The sequence below is a fragment of the Apium graveolens genome, chromosome 3 (assembly GCF_009905375.1).
Source record: "Apium graveolens cultivar Ventura chromosome 3, ASM990537v1, whole genome shotgun sequence".
In the NCBI taxonomy this organism is placed as follows: Eukaryota; Viridiplantae; Streptophyta; class Magnoliopsida; order Apiales; family Apiaceae; genus Apium; species Apium graveolens.
This window is the reverse complement of record NC_133649.1, coordinates 295,863,647-295,883,489: the sequence shown is the minus strand read 5'-3', so window position 1 is coordinate 295,883,489 and position 19,843 is coordinate 295,863,647. Positions and strand designations below refer to the sequence as shown.

Here is a 19,843-nt window from a genome sequence, read left to right as displayed (position 1 = left end):
ATACTCATTGACTGTGGTTTGTTGGAATTTAGTATGTAATAGAATGTCGAATGTGTGCCCTCTTGTTTGTTTGCAGAAAGTTAGTCGATGTTAGAATATTGTTGGTGCTTTAGGGTGTTGAGGTGCGTTGCTTTGATTAATTCTCGGATGAATCGAGTTAGTCCGAGGGATTTGTCATGAAAACATTAGTCTTGGATGAATTTTTGTAAATATTGGGTTGTAAACTAAAATTATGAACAATTCCAAATTTATTTTAATATAATTTGTGAACCTTTTTTAATTTTTGGGTGTACCTCTGTTTTTAATATGTGTAGTTAACAAGTTAAAAATGATCAGGAAAAAAAAATTGATCAAGCAAAAAAAATGCAATTATAGACCTAAGGCGTCAGCATTTTAGGACCCGACACATTTGCTCTACAACTTTTAGCGTCGGCATTTTAGTGAGACCGACGCAATTGATAAGCACAATAGCGTCGGCATTTTAAGAAGACCAACACAACAGGTCTAAGATTTAGCGTCAGTTGTTTAATTATCCGACACTGTTTGTAAAACTATAGCGTCGGTTTTCTTGCCTTCTGCGTGTATTATCTAACCGACGCTAAACAGTTTTTTGCGTCGACCATTTAACCGACGTTGTAGGAATTTACCTACAACGTCCCCTACATTTACTACACTAAAAAACCGACGCCTTAGGCCTTTTTTGACCGACGCCTTAGGTCTTTTCTGTACTAGTGATCTTATATGTTTTTGTATAATTCGATGAACAACTAAACTTTTAATTTTTCATTTTTAATATAATAATAACTTTAATAAAATAGTATAAATAGATACATGTGTGAAAGTAAATATTTTCTAATAAAAAGAAGCTAAGAGTTACATAGCTCACTCTTAAAATAGTAAAGATAAAGAGGCTGGCTCATAAGGATGCAATAATTTTAAAAGCCATAGGAACTTATTGAACATATATATTTTTACACCCTCTGTTCCTAAAAACGTTTCCTATTTGTGTTGCACACGTTTGCCAACGCACACTTTTAATTGTTAATATCTTTAATTTCGTATTAATATTAAATATAAAAACCTCATTATATTAAAGTACTCATAAATACGAATCCAACAAAATCATTCATGACTATGTTTAATATTATAGATTAGACGTAAATTAGTAATCAATCGCTTACCATAAACAGTACAAAAAGTCAAAACGGGAGCCACATTTTGGGACGGAGGGAGTATCATTTTTGTTATTATATTTTAATTTAAAAACTTGTTAAAAAAACCGTCCTAGTGGGAAATTCATTTCTAGGTAGCTAAAAAAATTATTATAAATACAAATTCACCTAGCGTGAGAGATTGAAACGTGCGTGTTAAGACGCGCATATATATGTGCACGGGGCTGCGATTATATCCATTCATCAAATACGTCCAGATTTACTTACAGCTGTTCAACTCGAGTACATGTAATAATTTTCCTTAAATCCAGATTCAACTATATCTACCTATATATTTCACCACTCTCCTCTCAATACAACTTCAAATCTCTTGCCACAAACTCAAACACTCAATCTTCACTCACTTGTACACTCTACAGAAGCATGAACAAACAAGTAGTAGGTGTTCATGATGCATCCAAACAGATAAAAAAGAGCAAGACAAAAGCACAAGTCAAAGTGGTGTACATCTCAAACCCTATGAAAGTCAACACCAGTGCTTCTCAGTTCAGAGCTCTGGTTCAGCAACTCACTGGCAGAGATTCTGAAGATGTGCCTGCAGAAGATGCGTGTCTACAACATTCTAATGTTGTTGTTGACAATCAACAACAGGAACAAGTAGTGAGTGGGGAGGTGTGTAAAGATGATGCGCAGGATACGGTGGCGTGTGTCGAAAGTGGGGAGGTGTGTAAAGATGATGCGCAGGATACGGTGGCGTGTGTCGAAAGTGGGGATCTGTTGTGGTTACAAGATATTGGTGGATATTTCTCGCCTTCTAACTTTTGGTATGAATCTGCATTTCATTTTGATGTCTCTAAAGTTTAGATATTTTACCAAGCTAACTAGCTTGGTTTGTAATCGGTTAATTTAATTTCGAATAACCAGTTATTACTTGATTTAATTTTTCATTTTGATCATCTTAATTTAGATGTTTAAATTGTGCTTTAATTAATAATTGCGTTAAATTCAATATAATTACATTGTAAAATTGGCTGGAATGAAAATAATTGATAAATTTATACATAAAATTTTAAGGTTATAAGTCATTTTATAAGAGAATTTAAAACTTGAAATTAGTCATAGTCGTAGTCTCGTAGATTCAGCGTCAAGGCATCAATTCAGAGCACAAGTCTGAGAAATTATACACACTATATATACACTATTCATGTATGTTTATATTAGTTATTTATTAATAAATATATTTATTATATCATTAATCATATAATTATTCATATTTAAATAAGTATAGCATTTTATTCTAATAAATTATAATATATACTCCAATAAAAAACATATAATGATTAATCAAATTTCAAAAATCGAATCGGTCGGATAGCTTATAGAGGATTAATCGGGGATTAATCAGTTAAATTGAAATTTTTTAGAATACTGATTGATACTCCATTTGTCTCATTCATTTTTATAAAAAAAATATTTTGATGTTCCCCATTTTTATACATTTCAAAACTTATAAAAATGGTAAAATTTATAATATAAAAAGTAACTACAGTCTACACCCCACTTACAACTACTATTTCTTGCACTACACCCATATTTTATATTTAAATATTGATCGATCGCACCACTGTCTTCACTTTTCCTATTTTTTGTTAATTTTTGAGTTCAGACTAAACGTATACTCCCTCTCTTCCAACCATTTCTTTACACTTTATTTTTTGGGATATCCTTTCCAATTCTTTACATTTCAAAATTTTCCAAAAGTAGTGAAGTTTTATAATATAAAAAATAAACTCATCAACTACTTAACTCTACTATACCCATTTTATACATAAAATATTAATCGTCCCACCGTTTTACTCATTTTTTTAACTTTTCACCATTACTTTATCATTTTTCTTAAACTCCGTGTTCAAATCAAATATAAACCAATAGTTGGGACGGAGGAAGTACAGTTTAACGAGACGAATAGAATATAAAATTAAGTAGAAAGATTACTTAAATTGATGTTAAAATAAGCATATAGAGGAGTACAACAGAGGTAGTTAATATTGAAGCCCTACTTGGCAAGTTGTGGACAAAAGACAACAGGACTAAAAGAAGCAGCCGCCAGCTGCTTGTCCTATGCCTAACATTTAAGTTGCCCTTGCCTTCTGTACAGTGCAATATTGTACGAACACAGACACTGGGTCCGGGACCTTTTTGAGAATAACATGAGTACAATCTTATATACGAGGACTCCATGTTTATCTTTTACTCCGTCCGATTTTACGTGAGCCGGCTTGATTAACAAGTTACTCCTTCTGTTACATAAAATTTCTCCTCTTTTAATTTATGGTATTATTTATGTTAAATTTCTCCCAATAACAGTTACACCTCACTCACACCCAAAGGTCCAGAAACGGCATCGGAAGGAGCCACCCTACTTACCGGAGTTATCAAGTATGTTTTGGATGTTAAATTTGTCATCCAATTTGGTACCTAGAACACAAGTTACCCTGAACTTGATAATATTTTGCAAAACCAACAACTATTAGCATCAAAGATTTTATAAGAAGTTGTGGAAAGCCACCCAAAAAAGAAAGTGGTGGAACAAGAATCTAGTATTATACACTGAATTTGATACAGTAGTCCCAAGTGATTTCAGACACATGTAAGTTGATAAAAGTAACAATTTATCTTTGAAGTTTGATTTCAGACACATATCATTCGATTCGATTTTGCTCATCCTCTCAACCATATGCTTGTCTGACTTGTTAACTTCGTAATACTAATAAAGATAATATGTATATTATCATTAATTTTCTTGCACTTATTTGGAATCAAACTTCAAAGATAAATTGTTACTTTTATCAACTTACATGAGTCTGAAATCACTTGGGATAAAACTACTGTATCAAATTCAGTGTATAATACTAGATTCTTGTTCCACCACTTTCTTTTTTGGTGGCTTTCCACAACTTTTTATAAAATCTTTGATGCTAATGGTTCTTGGTTTTCCAAAGGGAAAATGTTTGGGTACATAATCGTGTACAAAATTTTGTACATAATGACCTGTGCTGTGCTGTATTTTAATTGGAATTGGAATGGGCCCCCTACATTTACATCAACAAAATTAATTAAAATACCTCATATCAAATGTCATATCATTATGTACAAATATTTTGTACAAAATTCTGAACACCTAGCACTTTGCAAAGTATTATCAAGTCCAGAGTAACTTGTGTTGTACGTACCAAATTGGATGACAAATTTAACATCCAAAACATACTTACTCCATTACCATAACATACTGCATATGCACTAAACATCCTCCATATGGAATCATATAAGATTACGTCAATATAATATGCATTATATTCCAATTCGGAATTCGCAAATCCCGCGAAACCTACCTACATAATATGAAAGCAAAGGAAACAACAGTTCCCATTTAACACTAGTGTAAAAATCTAAAACAATACAACTATCTGCATTTTAAACCCTATTTTAACCACCTAATCCTCCACAACTAGAAATAAGGGGTCAAATAAGAAAAGGGAAAAAATCGGCTTCAAAAGGTGCCTTTTAAAAGCATCAAGGTTTCATTCCTCATCCTTGGGAGAGGAACCAGAGATAATGTGATTGTTTTCTTCCATGGTGCTTACCATACCATCACTGAGCCACTTCCTAAAGCCCGCTTCCAGGGCTTCTTTCATCCATGAATGCCGACAGCACTCACCTGCTTCAGAAACTGTTAACCAACGTCTTTGACGAAGGCTCTGTTCTGGCCAAGAATCAAGCTCCTCCTTCACAAGCAAAGCGTACATAGCTGCTTTACACAATCCCTCCGGACTAAACTCATCTTGAAGCGTTTTACTTTTAAAGTAGTATTCCCCCAGAAAATGCTGCGACAAAATATAACATCAGTTAAATTGCAGTTGCAATAATTAAAGTAAATTACATTTCAAGATCTACTGCCTAAAATAGTACAAGCATGTAACACCGTGAGTCTAATATCTGATTATAGTTTATGTGCGTGAAATCGGCTACCTGTACAAAGTGAATAGTCATGACCAACATAAATGTGAACTGAAAGTATTTATATATCTGTACATAATAAACATGACATCTCGTCTTTGTTTATTAGAATACATGTTTGCATTTACCTTTAAGTCTCCTCGAACTCCAGCTTCTTCCACAGCTTCACGAACTGCTGCTTCCTTAACAGTTTCATCATTCTCCCACCCACCCTTCCAATCAAAAGCATAAGCCAAAATGAACAGCGGAAAAATAGGTATTTGATAAATTTACAATTACAAATTTCACGAAAAAATAGGCAAGTGGCAACTCAATGTGCACAACAAACAGTGTTGAACAATTGTGCATGGCGACAAATGCCATTCAATTCCGTTGGATGGAAAGATTGAAGAATAGTAGCAAATGTAGACAGGAGTGAATGACAATTCCTTTGTTTCAAACATGATTGGAGAAAAAGCAGATCTGAACATTAAAGGTTCTGAAGCTTACAAAAGAAATTCGAACGAAAGAGAGAAACCATCAATCTTTAAGGCGGACCAAAGAAAGTAAAACAGAGTTGCAAACTTTTTGACATTCACTCCTTTAAATGCCACAGTTTTTATCGTCCAATTACACTGTACAAAAACATCAAATCGTGCAAGGCTACTATTTAAGCCTATTATATTGGTAACAAACCAAAAATAAATTGATGGCAGTTTGAGTTCCATAAGAACAACTAACTATCCCCAGTCCCTTCTGAACCTCAACCAATTCTAAAAAGAAGTAGCAACAGTCAGTGGGTTGAGGAGAGAAAGAAAGTACTAATTTTAAGTCATATTATATACTCCCTCCGTCCCTCACATTTGTTTACATTTGGGTTGGGCACGGAGGTTAAGAAAAAAGATAAAGTAGCGGAGAAAAGTTAAAAAACTGAGTAAATTAGTGAGACCGATTAATATTTAATAAAGTGTGTATAGTGGAGATAAGTGGTGGTTGTGGTTACTTTTTATATTATAAAAACTTTACTATTTTTGGAAGTTTTTGAAATGTAAAGAATTGGAAGGGACATCCCAAAAAGGAAAATGTAAACAAATGGGAGGGACAGAGAGAGTACAAATTTATTTTGGTCAAATTAAGTTTTTGTAAAATATATGAAAATATATATAGGTACAGAGTGACAAAATACGATTCTGAGTGTAAAATGAAAAAGCACCTAAAGTGCAAACTTCCAAGTTTTACATTACAAGTCATTCACTTAAGAAATATATAATAGATATATACACAAATTATAACTTATCTGTTCTAACACAATATGAATGTAAGGCACTTACAATACTATAATTCAAAAAATGATATGCTTATAATAAAATAAACCGATAACATATTTAATCTCATCTCTCCTCTGCTATCATATGAATAGAAGTTAACATCAAGTATGCCGACGATTTAAAAATTATAGTAGACTGACAAGGCATATATATGCTCCATAAGGATTTAAAAATTTGTGAACCTCCAGAGTCCAGAGATTATCACGCTGAAAACTAGTATCAACTCACTAAAGTGCATAATGGACTTGAAACACCCCATTAACCCGTAATAAGAAAAGAAGAAAAAAAATAGGTCATGATATCAAAGATCCGCAATCACTTCTGTTTCACCCTACAGAAACTTACTTTTCCACTTCCAAACCATTCCAAATTGTACACCAAATTCATAGAGGATCTGAATCATTCACTGATTCATACTTTTTTTGCTAGAAGGTGAGGAGGGGAAGGGAAGGAGGACTAAGAGCGAGGGAATGGAAGGACTACAATACTAGGCATCAAAACATCTCAGACACTACTATTAGTAAAGGATCACTGCAGTATTAATACGAAATTCATATAAATATATTTTCAAATGAGAACTGATCTCAGAAATTTGCACCTTTGGGAAAAGAAGACCAGGTCCACTGGTCGAGCTAATCATTAGTACTTCAACTTTCTTTTCAGATGGTTCACCATCACTCTTCTCAGGATACAGATACCTAAATGGAATGCACCTGCATACAGGACTACTGTTCAAACCATGAAGGTTGTGGACATACAATTTCTTAGCAATCACAGTAAAACATAATTCAAAATGATAGATTGCTTATATTACATATTATTTGAATGTACAGAATCCACGTTTAATCATTTAACATTAACAGTTGGTTTTATGCAAGTCTGCAATAATACTGACAAAAGCTCTGATTAGCACATGTTTCAACTTTCATGCCAAAATTCACATACCTAAAAACAAATTACGTTAGAACCATCTTAATTAATAATGCAGAATCACCCATTCAATAATCTATCTAATAAACATACTGACAACTACATGAGTCACAACCATCCTACAGAATCACATTTACTTTTAAATTAAATACTAACAGTCCTTGTACATGCTATAGCACATAAACAAACTCGGAAATGGGGTCGGAATTTAGGGCTGCACGGAGCCACAGACTAGTTTGGTTCTCTCTCAAAAACAGTAACGATCGTACAATACAAAATATAAACTCCGTGTTGTCTGTTCAGGGAAATTTTGACTTAATGTTCAATATCTTCACTTTATAAGAGGCTTTCATGGTCAAAATCTTCCTATATCACTACCTGAAACAAATGCATTCTGCCTTTAAAAATCTACAGTCACTACCACATTAATGTAAAGATTTGGAGTTAGATGATAAGGAGTTAGATAACCCTATAGAAAGCGCAAGCAGATTTGTGAACAATTTAGCCCCTTTTCCACATACCCCGGTGGGACAAAGAAGCATTTACAAACAATTTAGCCTCTTTTCCACATACCCGGTGGGACAAAGAAGCATTTATCTTTCCATTACAGCCTAAATAGAGTTCGTAAGTGTTACAATCCTACCAAGTAAATTCCAAAAAAAAACATAATAACTTCAGAGAAAAATTTGTCTAGAATAATAGACAGGACCAAACTTCCCTCATTTCTCCCCCTAAGATGCGGAGCATAAAATTACTAAATTAGGCGTAAATTATTTTAGATACAAGTATGTTGTAATTATAATTATATCATCTAGTTAGGAACATTCCAGATTGTAGTGGTAAAAAAAGGATTTGTTTCCTCTGATTAATTATGGTAGGGCATATGATGCGGAGCATAATCCCCTTGTTTACCCTTCCCCCAACCCTTGTCCTACATCAACATATAGATAAGTATTTCGTTTCAGGAAATAGTTACCTTATTACTTAGCTTCTAGGAAATAGTTAGTTATCTATATATTTCCTGTAATCTTTTATTATAAGATAAAATTGAATTATATGAATTGAATTTGAGAATTCATTGTGTGTCTCTCGCCAATTCTCTGCTGAGATAGGTCTTTACTCTTGTTTAACCCCTTCTCCTAACATACATCGAGTGGTATTAAAAGCTACTGTCCCCTAAACTGTAAAGGACATTAATGGACGTGCTCCTCAGTCTTGAAGTCTTATATAAATGAAACTGCTCATGAATGGAACACATTGCTCTAAAGAGAAGATACTAGAAAAGAACTTCAATCATCCATGTTCGGTTTACCCAAATGTCATTTAATTTTGAATCTACCCACCTATTTGAAGCTGCAATATTTGACAAGGAAAAAACAATTTCTTTCTCCAGGAACGTCAAACTCTTCCTCTTACGGTTGTAAATATCCACCTCTAACTTCTAAGTTATTACCGCTTCCCCCCAAGAAAAAGCAATACCAATGACATGAAACTTCACACGTACTATGCAAAACTACAACACAAGTTAATGAGTTTCTAAGCACAAACTCATTATACACAAACCAACTGGCATTAAGCGTGACAACAGAAGAGTAGTGTAACAAGTAGTGATATAATATGAGCCGCAAGTGCATCACATACACCAACATTAGCCAATCCACACATAGTAACTGCTTACTAAAGTATCCATCCACCTCACCAGCCTCGTAAACATAAATTTACTATATCTAGTTTGCATTAAATAAATCAAGCTAATTTCCCTAAACACTAACATAACAATTTAAATTTCATACAAAACAGGTAATAGCCAAACAATAAAACCGACACAGCTGCAGAAAACGCACAATGCCCTAAGCAAAATAATCGAAACACAATGATTGCATGATACGAAACGATTCCCAAACAACCTAGATATACAAATAGAATAGAATCACACACACTTGCCCTAATTTACTGATTCGATCCATAAAAAATAAATAAAAAAATAAAACAACAAACATAAATAAATAAATAAAACATAAATCAACGGAGAGGAAAAAAGAGGATGAACCCGGCGATGAGACGATGACCGTCAACGTAGCGTTGTTGATGACGACCAGTGCGGGCCACCAATTCAGACATTTCACTTTCGCCCCCCAATTCAATTCAAACCCCCAAACTGTAATGTTTTAAAATTTCCGTTTATATATATTTTCTTTAATTTTTTTTGAGAAATATTTCGTACTTGCGTAATTACGAGACTTATCTAATTATATAGTGTATTTTTAACGTATCTAAGGGCCGTTTGATAAATCTTAATAAAAAATACTGAATCATTAAATTATCTGAATACACTGAATGAGAAAATTACTGAAGGAAAATAGTTGTTTAATAACAAACATGTAAAAATATCAGAATGATGATACATTTACTGTTTTTCCCTCAAACTTGTTTATTTAAATAGTGATCGATGTGATTAGACATTGAACTGAAAAAATATTAATTCTAAATCTCTAGTCCAAATATAATATTACAAAAAATGTCATAAAACATCCAAAATGAATTGATGACAACATGACAAGTACTTAGGAAACAAGAACTAGTAATGAAATCTACGTTCTTTCTGATTAATTTGCGATTTGATCACAAACATTATTCATATATTGCACTTATTGAGTCCCCCGCTCTTGTCTATAGTGTTGTTCTCGATTCAAATGACCTTCATTTCTATTTTCCTCTTATTCGTCGTCTGGACTTGTGGCATTGTCATATTCAGCAAATAAAAATAAAGCTGTGGACCGCAAAACAAGTTATAACTATATCTTTTTGACCGGAAAAAGGATATGGAGCCATTTGTTTAACGATCAGAAATCTTGATTTTAACACTCCATATGCTCGTTCAATAACATATGATAATGAGTTGAGAGAGGTGATATATGGAAATGGTCATCATGTCATGGTTTGAATGTAACGATATTTTTAATTTTTTTTAATTATCGAATGATATTGGTGAATGTATGATGTGGTCGCCCGATTGCTGAAAGTTAATAAAGTTGGAAAGAGATGGCGGTTATTAATGTAAATTTGGATAAAATTAATTGGTTGTAAAAGATGAAGATAAATCATATATTGGATTAATATATTGGGTGGGTAGAAATAAATTTCATAATTCATTTATTAAGGGTTCTTTTTAAAACATGAATGTTTCTTTATTTAAATTCTTAAGAACTTAAATTTATACTTATTTGTTTCTAAAGTGAACCACATATATAAAGTCACTATAAAAATGATCTAAATTAAATAAAATAGGTACACTTATGGTAAAAACAGATTTATATTTCTCTCTAAAGATGCACATTTAATTCCACTCTCAAATTAATAAAAGTTGAATATGATGTGGATCGCACCACAAAGAAACAAAAACAAGAAGAAAAGGGATAAGAGAAGAAGATGATATTTCAAAAGAACACGATCAATCCAGAAACGTGAACTTTGAATCTCAAATTGCTTAGATCAATCCAGAAACTAAGTAATTCGAATCTAACCTTCAAAACAATCCAGTAATTGAAGTTTAGAGAAAAGAAAAACTACTCATAGTTAATCTCAAAACACAAGTTTTATATCATCCATTGTCTCTTAAAAGATTACATGAGAGGGGTATTTATAGGCTTAACCAATAACCTAAACCCAACAGAATTCCAAGAGAAATTCAATATCAGCTTGAATTAGCCAATATCTGAATTCTTTCAGGAAACAAATTTAAAATCCAAATCCAAATAGAAAACATATAAAAACAGAATCCAAATAGGAAAATAAAATCCTAAGTGCTTAAAGCAAGAAAAACCCTTTCAAGTGAAAGGTAAAAACTTGCAAGCCAAATGTCGAATTATTAATTATATAAGCCAAAATAGGTCAGCTCATGCTGATTGTTGAGCTGAGTGGCAAAGCTTCATCCGTTCCTTCATCATGCTTTGTTGTCCAAGTAAGCTTTTGTGACCCATATTTGTCTCTTGTCATTGTCAAACCCCATTGTAGTGAGCAACAGATTAATAGGCTGATCCTCAACCAAATTTCCTTTCATATTCACATTAGAATAAGTTGCCTCATTGCACCTTTATATTATTTTTGTTGTGGGTAAAAAACTAAAGTACATTTAACGTTAGGGTTCGCGAGTTGAAGGCCCTAGATTGACTGTTCTCGTATTTCATGACTCGATTCTGCATTGACAAGATTCCCACGTACTTTGCGTTTTGTCAAAGATCAAGTCGAAAAACGTAATTCTGATCTATGGGGTGAGTGCGTGGAAAGTCTTGAGTTAGATTAGGGTTGGGAGATTTGGGTCCCATTTGTTTGGCCATGAATGCTTCTGAATCACTTCCCTCATGACCGAATCATATATTAAGTTCATTTGTTTGGCACCTTTTTGCATATGAATGATTTATATTTTTCTTAGCCATTCATGTAAAAAACTGGGGAAGAATGGTTCATGGGTGATGCTAGCTGCTAGCTTTCCTTTCTTATCCCCTTCTTATGTAAATTTTTATATTTTTATTATTAATTATTATTTTGACATCATATTATGTATGATCCTACACTAATATTTAGATAAGTTTTTTGATATAAAATAATTTTGTTAAATGAATACAAATTTTATAAATAAATAAAATTCTTTGACTTTAAAAATTGTCATTTATCAAAATTTTATCTATCATCCAACACGTTGATATATTTTGTTTGCAACTGATTAGTTATATTTAACAATTTACAATTATTCTAAGTTTTAGTATTTTAATAATACATATTTTCTCCACATCCAACATGCAGAAATACCTAGATTCTTAGATTTTGTAAAATTTAAGACTTATCTTTTGGAAAAATTATTAGCAAAATTTTCATTCAGAATTCATAAAAAATTATGTACCAAACAATTTTATTCATTTAATATTCAGAATTTTGATTCATTCAGATCATTCAGAATTATTAATAACTCAGATGTAAATGATTCAGATTTGCCAAATGACCCCTTGGTAGACAAGTATCAGATGTAGAATGAAATTTGAAGTCCTAGAATGCAGGAAATTGATTCCTTATCTCTCAGGTTTTTTGGAGGCCAATCTCCAAGGAATTATATCCTCAATTGGATATTATTTAACAGCTATTTTTGCCCATATTTATTAATTACAAAAATAGTTAATATTTATGATTTCGGGCCTTATTAGATTGGCTTAACTTGTAGACCAAATTAGGTCTAATTAATGCGATATTAAATACGCAATGAAAATTTATTTTATTCTTATCAATTTTTGATATGAATCGAAAATAAATCCTAAAAATATAATAAATGTCGCATTAATTAATAACCGCAAAATCGCAACTGCAAACGATGCTGTTAATGGCAACCACAAACACAATTGCGGGTGAAAAATGTCTAAAATCGCTCTTCGCGGATTGGTTGAACTTTTAACCCAGAACCGATCTGAATCGAACTACGTACACCCCTAGACCTTTGGACTCCTATAAAGTAGAAAACGGATTCCTTGCAGATTTAGGTTACTTGAAGATTATCTCTTGTTGAATGTAGTTTCTGATTATAACATTTTTATTGGACTATTTAATTAGCCCTTTTATAAATTATGAATTTAATAAATAATTACGGTTTTAAGCCTCATTAATTGGGTTTACCTTTTAGACTAAATCAGGTTTAATTAATATAACATTAATTACGCGATTTTTTAACCCATGTCACTGCATATATATTAATTTCAAATTATTGTTAATCTCAACGAAAGAACGATTTTTGGACCGAAAAATTTAATTTATTTTTCATATTTATTTATTTCTCAAAATTAAAAATACATTACCATTAAAATATTGAGAAAACACAAGAAATTACTTGTTGGAGTTTACAAAAACTTTATGTGTGGACATTTTAATTAAAATTAGATCTAAATAAATTATTAAGTTCATTAAAATTTCATGAATTTTGTTAAGATTTTTTAAAGACATAAAATAAATTATTAAATCTACCATTTTATATAACAAAAAACAATCTTTTAACAATTGAATATATCAAATTTCAATGATCCAAATTGCAATTGTAATGAGCTTTTAAAATTTTAATAACTCGAACCCTAAATTAAAAACGGCGGAGAGTTTGTCTAATCATAATATGAATCAGATAGACTTTAAATTAGAAGATCGTCTAAAATAAAAAAAACTTATATATATCTAGTCTCTAGTTGAAGTAATACTATAGTCTCTCTGCCGAAGTTTTGGTTCAGCAATTGAGTTCTTGTACTCAAGTTCTTGTGCTGCAATTGCGAAATTTCAAAATTGGGTCGGTAATCTTTACTTCAATAAAAAATTCAAGTAACAGTTTTTAAACAAAATTAATTATTACAAGTACATTGTAAATCACAAATACATTTCGATAGATTCACTTAAAGAGATTTTTTTGTAATGAAATAATCATCAACATTTAGCCATTTTTACGGCATAGTTGTTCTTAAATAAAATTTCTATAACTCGAGTTTGGAAAATCCTTTTTTATAAGTGCAACGATAATGAGAATAACTATTAAAATTATATATATACATATAATATTATGAAAGCACGATTTTTTTAAGAACTTTAATAAATCCAATTCTCCTATTTCATCCAAATTTCTTATATTTTTTAAGAAAAATTTAACCAATTTTTTTCTTAAGAACTAAATTTTCATTTCTTGTTAAAATAAAAATTTAGGGCCCTATAATTTCAGAGGCCCTGTGCGGTGGCTCACCCCGCGCTACCCCGGCGCCGCCCTTGCGTGTATCCTTGCGGAAGGTCTGAAGTTCGGCTCCGTGTAATCGATTAGAAAAAAATAGTCTCGTGCAATGGAAGGTCAAGATTATAATATCGAACATATGTCACTGATCATTGACATGTTTAATACAATTCGTGTAGCAAAAACAACCGCCAACAACAATGTGCTTGAGTTACGGAATTTAATCGCTCAGCGTTCACAAATAAATGTCATTTTTACGAAGATGATTACTTCATTTTCACAAGATGGTTATGATGAGTATGCTCGTTGTGGTACCATGTTGCATGAAATTGATGCAAGGATTTGCGAACTTAGAAAATCCGTCTTAGACCAAACACAACGTAATGAATCAAAAATTAAATACTCGTATCAAACTCGGATGATAACAACTCATTACCTAGAAGTTAACAGCATTGAGAGCGCTCACTTTGCAAGATACTTGTTTGATTCTTGTGGCTGGAGAGGTATTATCTGCATTATCAATACAATTGACCCTCATCTGCAGGACAACATTTTGGAGATAGCTACCGGTATTAACCATCGTCGTTTTGGTAGGTTTGACAATGAAAAAGTAGTTTTTCTTTAGATATTCTTGCCTATCTATGAGAAGGTCTGAAAACTGAGTTTTTTTAGTTTATTTCGGTAAATTGGATATTGTTGCAATGTTGTCTTGATTTAGAGGGTATTTGCATATACTGATAAGCAATTAAGCACTATTTACGATGGTCAGAATTCCTTTGATGTAGTTAAGAAGTGTATCGATTCTTTTGGAATTTGAAATAGGTAATGTTTAGTATTTTGTTAGTAATTTAGGTTGATATTGTGTTGGTTGGATTTTCAATTCATTAACTGTTGTGTTTGTTGGATCTTTTTTATTCATTACTTGTTAAGTTTGATGCAGTATTCTGAAAGAACTCATGAGCAGTATCCGGTAGTTGTTGTTTTCGATTATTAAGGAGGTTTTGATATCCGGTAGTTGTTATTTTTCGATTATAAAAGGAGAAGACGAATGCGTTTAGGTGGCGCCTCTCAAATCGTTTCATTTTATTTTTCTCAATTTTTTGAGTTAATAAATATCAAAAAATACTAATACCTTATATTCTTCTAAATATATTATCATCGTTCGTAATATTCTCCTAAAATTTCAATAAAATCTTCCATTAAGATTTTTGAAATCAACTCACCGTTATATTCTCCTAAAACTTCTACTTTCTATTTAAATCAACTTACCATCTTGATACCCGTCTCTCAAATTGTTACATTCTTTTTTTCTTCTAATTTTTCTAATTTTTTGAGTTAATAAATATCAAAAACTACAATTACCTTATATTTTTCTGATAGGGAATAAAATAAACCCTGATTGTGTATTTAATATCGCATTAATTATACCCAATTTGGACTACAAATAAAGCCCATTTGAATGGACCCGGAATCCTGAATATTAATTAATTTCATAGTTAATTAATATGATTAAAATAAGCCGACAAGTAAAGTCCAAATAAGGAAACAATTCCTTGGAGATTGGCCTCCAAGAAACCTCATGGGACAAGGAATCAATTTCCTACATTCTAGGGCTCCAAAGTCCACTCTAAATCTGAGACTTGCCCACCAAGTTTCCTAATACTTATCCAATTCAAAGGCATCACGTGGCTATATAAGGGGACTAACCCTACAAATCAGAACTGCATTTTGACTTGATCCTTAGTACACAGCAAGGTACATAGGCATCTTGTGAAGGCAAATTAAGTCACGAAACACGAGAGCAGTCAAATAGAGCCTTAAAGCTCATGAACCCTAGCAATAAATACATCCTAATTTTTTATCCATAACATTTGGCGCCTTCTGTTGGTAAAAAACAACAACCACGGTGAACACATGGAGCAGAAACAATAGTTGAACAGACATTCTTGTACCATCACGAACAAACACATCAGGGGTAGAGGTACCACCGCACTCGACCTATGCCTCCACCCAAGGAGGAACCTCAATAGGGGAAACCGAGGCTCGAACAGAAGGGACGAATTCCCTAGTTGAAAGGAATATGTCCTAAGTCCAATCATGTATTAGAATTTAGGAATAACTTTTATGTAATCTGTTTTGATTTCATTGATATTAATAAAGACTTGTTTTATTTTTATTACGGGCTTTATCTATTTAAGTGTTTAAATAAGATATACCATAGTTTAGAGTAAAGCTTTTTATGGATTATGATGAGATCATAATAGTGAGACCTAAAAAGATGATAACTCTAAACTTAAATAGTTCCTGGTCATAGGATTACTAACTGGTAATTAATAATCCGCAAAGATCGGTACATACTATGCTTGCTTCATTATGAAGGATGTCTGTTCTCATAGACATTTGTGTGGTGACACTATAGCTAGTATGTAGGTGCTTATTATAGAATAAGTTCACTGAACATTACTCGCACAGCTGAACAACTGATGGAGTTCACTCACGTGTCAGCGGTTCTTCGCAGAGTGATAGTTGTACAAGTATTCTTAGACTTGAGGTCATCATAGTCATCTTGTGTACACTGAACTATGCTTTGGTTTAGTTCTTAGTCTTCAGGGACAATTATTAGGGCTCTTCTGGGTATAGGAATTTGTACACGAAGATAGTGTATGATCAATAAAGGATCTACCCCTTCCAGCGAAGGAAGCGAATGTTCAAGGCTGATCCACTTAAGCTAGTTTAGGAATCTCTGGCCAGAGTGAATGAAATTAGAAAGGAGTTTCTAATTTGCATAGAACTACGCATAGTAAATGGTAAACAAGTGATTGAATTAGATAGGCTTGACACGAGATCCATGCCTTGTATTTAATCGGGACATTGTAGGATAGAAGGAGTTTATTGTACAGTAACTATTCACTGAATAGGTTCTTGGTATTCTAAGCAGTGAATTCATATTATCCGGATAGTCGCGATATGCTGAGAAGTATCCCTCACGATGTAGAATAAATGTGATTAATTAATTAATCATATTTAATAAATTAGAGAATTTATATAAATGATGATAAAATAGTTTTATTATTATTTATTTCTACTACCGGCTTAATACCTACAGGGTCACACCATAAAAAGAGAATGATTTAATGGTGGAGGAATTAATTAATAATGGCTAATAATTATTTATTTATGAAATAAATAATTAATTGGCAAATTTAATAATTGATTAAATGAGATTTAATTGATTATAAATTAATTAAGAAAAGTTCTTAATATTATTAATTAAGGATTTAATTTTTGGAAATTAAATCAAGAGAGAGAATTATTTCTAAAGTGTTTAGAAAAAGGATTAATAATTAAAAGGTGTTTTAATTATTAATGAGAATAATAAATAGGATAATAATAATATTATTTATGGGAAAATTTCAGCTGAAAATTTTGCCTATAAATACACTATTATAGACCCTATTTTATTATAACCCACATCGAACCCGAAAACCCAAAAAGTTTGGAAAACCCAATTCTCTCCACCTCCTTCCTCCTCCTTAACATCGTTTTCTTGGTGGATACCGGTGGAGTGCTTCACACTTGAGGAGCAACTGCAATGGATCTCTGATCGTTGTCTCCGAATTATTTTAAAAGGTTAGATTCGATCCCTCGAATTTTTATTCACGATTTATATGCTTATATTTGGATTTTATATGTGTAAAAGTGTTTTACCATGCCCCCGCTGCGGTTAAAAATCCAACAATGGTATCAGAGCATAGGTTGTATGCATATAGATCTGTGGTAAAAATTTCAGAATTTTATGTGCTTGTATGAATTAATTATAATTTTTACAAGTTATATCATGGATTAATTTTGTCTGATAAGAAATCGTTTCTCAGAATAATTTTGAATGTTGATCTGGGTTCTACAAGTGTTGTAGATCGTCTGGGTATTTTTTTTTATAATTTTATGATGTATAGATTTTTTATTATGAATTTTTGAAGTTCTTACAATTAAATTCGTAATTAAATAAGTAAATATATGTATATAAATTATATATATATGTTTATATCTGTACTGCTGTGCTTGTCTGCTACATCTGTTGTGCACGGAAAGAAAAGTGACAGAGCACAGTACGGCGGCACGGAATTCGAGGAAAGAGAAGACGGCGGCGGCTGAAAAACAAAAACAAAAAAATAAAAAATAGGGGTGTAACGCATTTCGGGAATGCGTTACACACCTGTGGCGCATTCACGGAATGCTTACACCCTTTAATGGCTGAAAAGGGGTGTAACGCATCACCGGAATGCGTTACAGGTACTGTAACGCTTCCTGTAATGCGTTACAGCCCTTCTGTTGATTTTAAAATTGATTTTCTGGGAGTTTCGTAACTCCGTTTTAGGCGTGCAATATACCGTTGGATTCGTTTTTCCGAGACGGATCTAATGGAGTGATCAATTTTAGTTTATATAAAAGTTTTGAACTATTTATATTTCCATGAAGTGTTTTAAAGCTGTTTTTGACTATTTTTAATTGCTTTTAAATGCTTCATGTGATACATAGAGATGTATAATGCTTAGACTAATGTGCTAGATGATGTAACATGCCTACCTTGATGTTTATTCATGTTGATATATGTGATATATGCTTAGTTTATCATGCGATGATAGATTTAGGTGAACTTAAATAAACATAAGGCGTTTGTTAGACAACCTAGTATAGTGAAATTGTTTCATAACCTTAATAATAATATTATGAATACAATTTATGAAACACGTAATTGAATATGAATTTTCGATATGAGAGAAAGGATGATTCTGTCAACAACAGATTTCTATCTGTAAGAAAGGGTTATTAAGTGACACCTCTTGACAATGCTCCACCCGATCTGGGAATCATCTGATTATTGATTATTGATTTGAAATATTTAATTTAAAAGGAAGAATTTCTTTATAATATGATTATGATTGTAAAGTAATATAATCCCTCTAAAATTAAATAATATCAAGTAGTAATTTACCAATGATACAACGGGCTTGTGTCAGTCATAGCCTTCCAACATGATAGAAAAGTAGTTCTTATTTTTGAATCATTGTCGGTTCGTGCTACAGCCGAGGGCTTTGATTTCGAAATAAGAAATACTTGTCTATTACATAGAGATGTGTCCATTGAATAAGAATTTAAAGGTCGGTACGTGCTACAGCCGTGGGCCTTTGGGGACTGATTCAACTGTACGGAATGTTGGGTTAGACTTGACTTAGAATATTAAGTTTGTCGTGCTACAGCCGAGACTCAATTATTCAAGAGGCTAAAGTTTGATTAGGGAATAACATGAGATGTAATTGACAAGAGTTGTCTGCCTATTGAACATTACATGGCGGTTCGTGCTACAGCCGGGGTCGTGTAATGGAATGTAGGATCCCTATTCCCACTAGCATTATGAATGCTTAATTTTTCACGTAGGGGGTTGAATAAATTAGATAAACTAGTGGGAGCCACTTATGAATAAAGACCCGATTCATGTAGTGTTTTAAAATGAAATCGAATATTTGCTAAGTGTTGTTATGTGTTTATCATTTACAAATTTACAATATACATTATGTCTTCTGCACTATCACTCAGGAGCATACTAGATGCTCATAAATTGACTGGTCCTAATTATGCTGACTGGCTTCGAAACTTGAGAATTGTTCTCA

The 19,843-nt window shown here is 32.3% G+C and overlaps 2 protein-coding genes across 2 annotated transcripts; one reads left to right on the top strand and one right to left on the bottom strand.

Moving 5' to 3' along the window:
- Positions 1–1,431: 1,431 nt before the first annotated feature.
- On the top strand, positions 1,432–4,332 carry LOC141713679 (uncharacterized). Its single transcript, XM_074517195.1, has 2 exons — positions 1,432–1,996; positions 3,540–4,332. Exons 1-2 carry the CDS (start codon positions 1,596–1,598, stop codon positions 3,652–3,654), a joined length of 516 nt encoding a protein of 171 aa, XP_074373296.1. The 5' UTR covers positions 1,432–1,595; the 3' UTR covers positions 3,655–4,332.
- A 134-nt stretch (positions 4,333–4,466) lies between these two features.
- LOC141713678 (nudix hydrolase 16, mitochondrial-like) lies at positions 4,467–9,625 on the bottom strand. Its single transcript, XM_074517194.1, has 4 exons — positions 9,477–9,625; positions 7,095–7,209; positions 5,318–5,401; positions 4,467–5,056 (listed from the first exon to the last, which is right to left on the bottom strand). Exons 1-4 carry the CDS (start codon positions 9,545–9,547, stop codon positions 4,754–4,756), a joined length of 573 nt encoding a protein of 190 aa, XP_074373295.1. The 5' UTR covers positions 9,548–9,625; the 3' UTR covers positions 4,467–4,753.
- Positions 9,626–19,843: the final 10,218 nt, after the last annotated feature.

What these genes read in the sequence shown, in the direction of transcription:
- LOC141713679 (XM_074517195.1), top strand. Translation starts at nt 1,596, where the DNA reads ATGAACAAACAAGTAGTAGGTGTTCATGATGCATCCAAACAGATAAAA. An exon ending in TTCTCGCCTTCTAACTTTTG is followed by an intron (nt 1,997 to 3,539) that starts GTATGAATCTGC and finishes TCCCAATAACAG; the next exon opens with TTACACCTCACTCACACCCA.
- LOC141713678 (XM_074517194.1), bottom strand. Translation starts at nt 9,547, where the DNA reads ATGTCTGAATTGGTGGCCCGCACTGGTCGTCATCAACAACGCTACGTT. An exon ending in CTGGTCTTCTTTTCCCAAAG is followed by an intron (nt 5,402 to 7,094) that starts GTGCAAATTTCT and finishes TTTGATTGGAAG; the next exon opens with GGTGGGTGGGAGAATGATGA. An exon ending in GAGTTCGAGGAGACTTAAAG is followed by an intron (nt 5,057 to 5,317) that starts GTAAATGCAAAC and finishes ATTTTGTCGCAG; the next exon opens with CATTTTCTGGGGGAATACTA.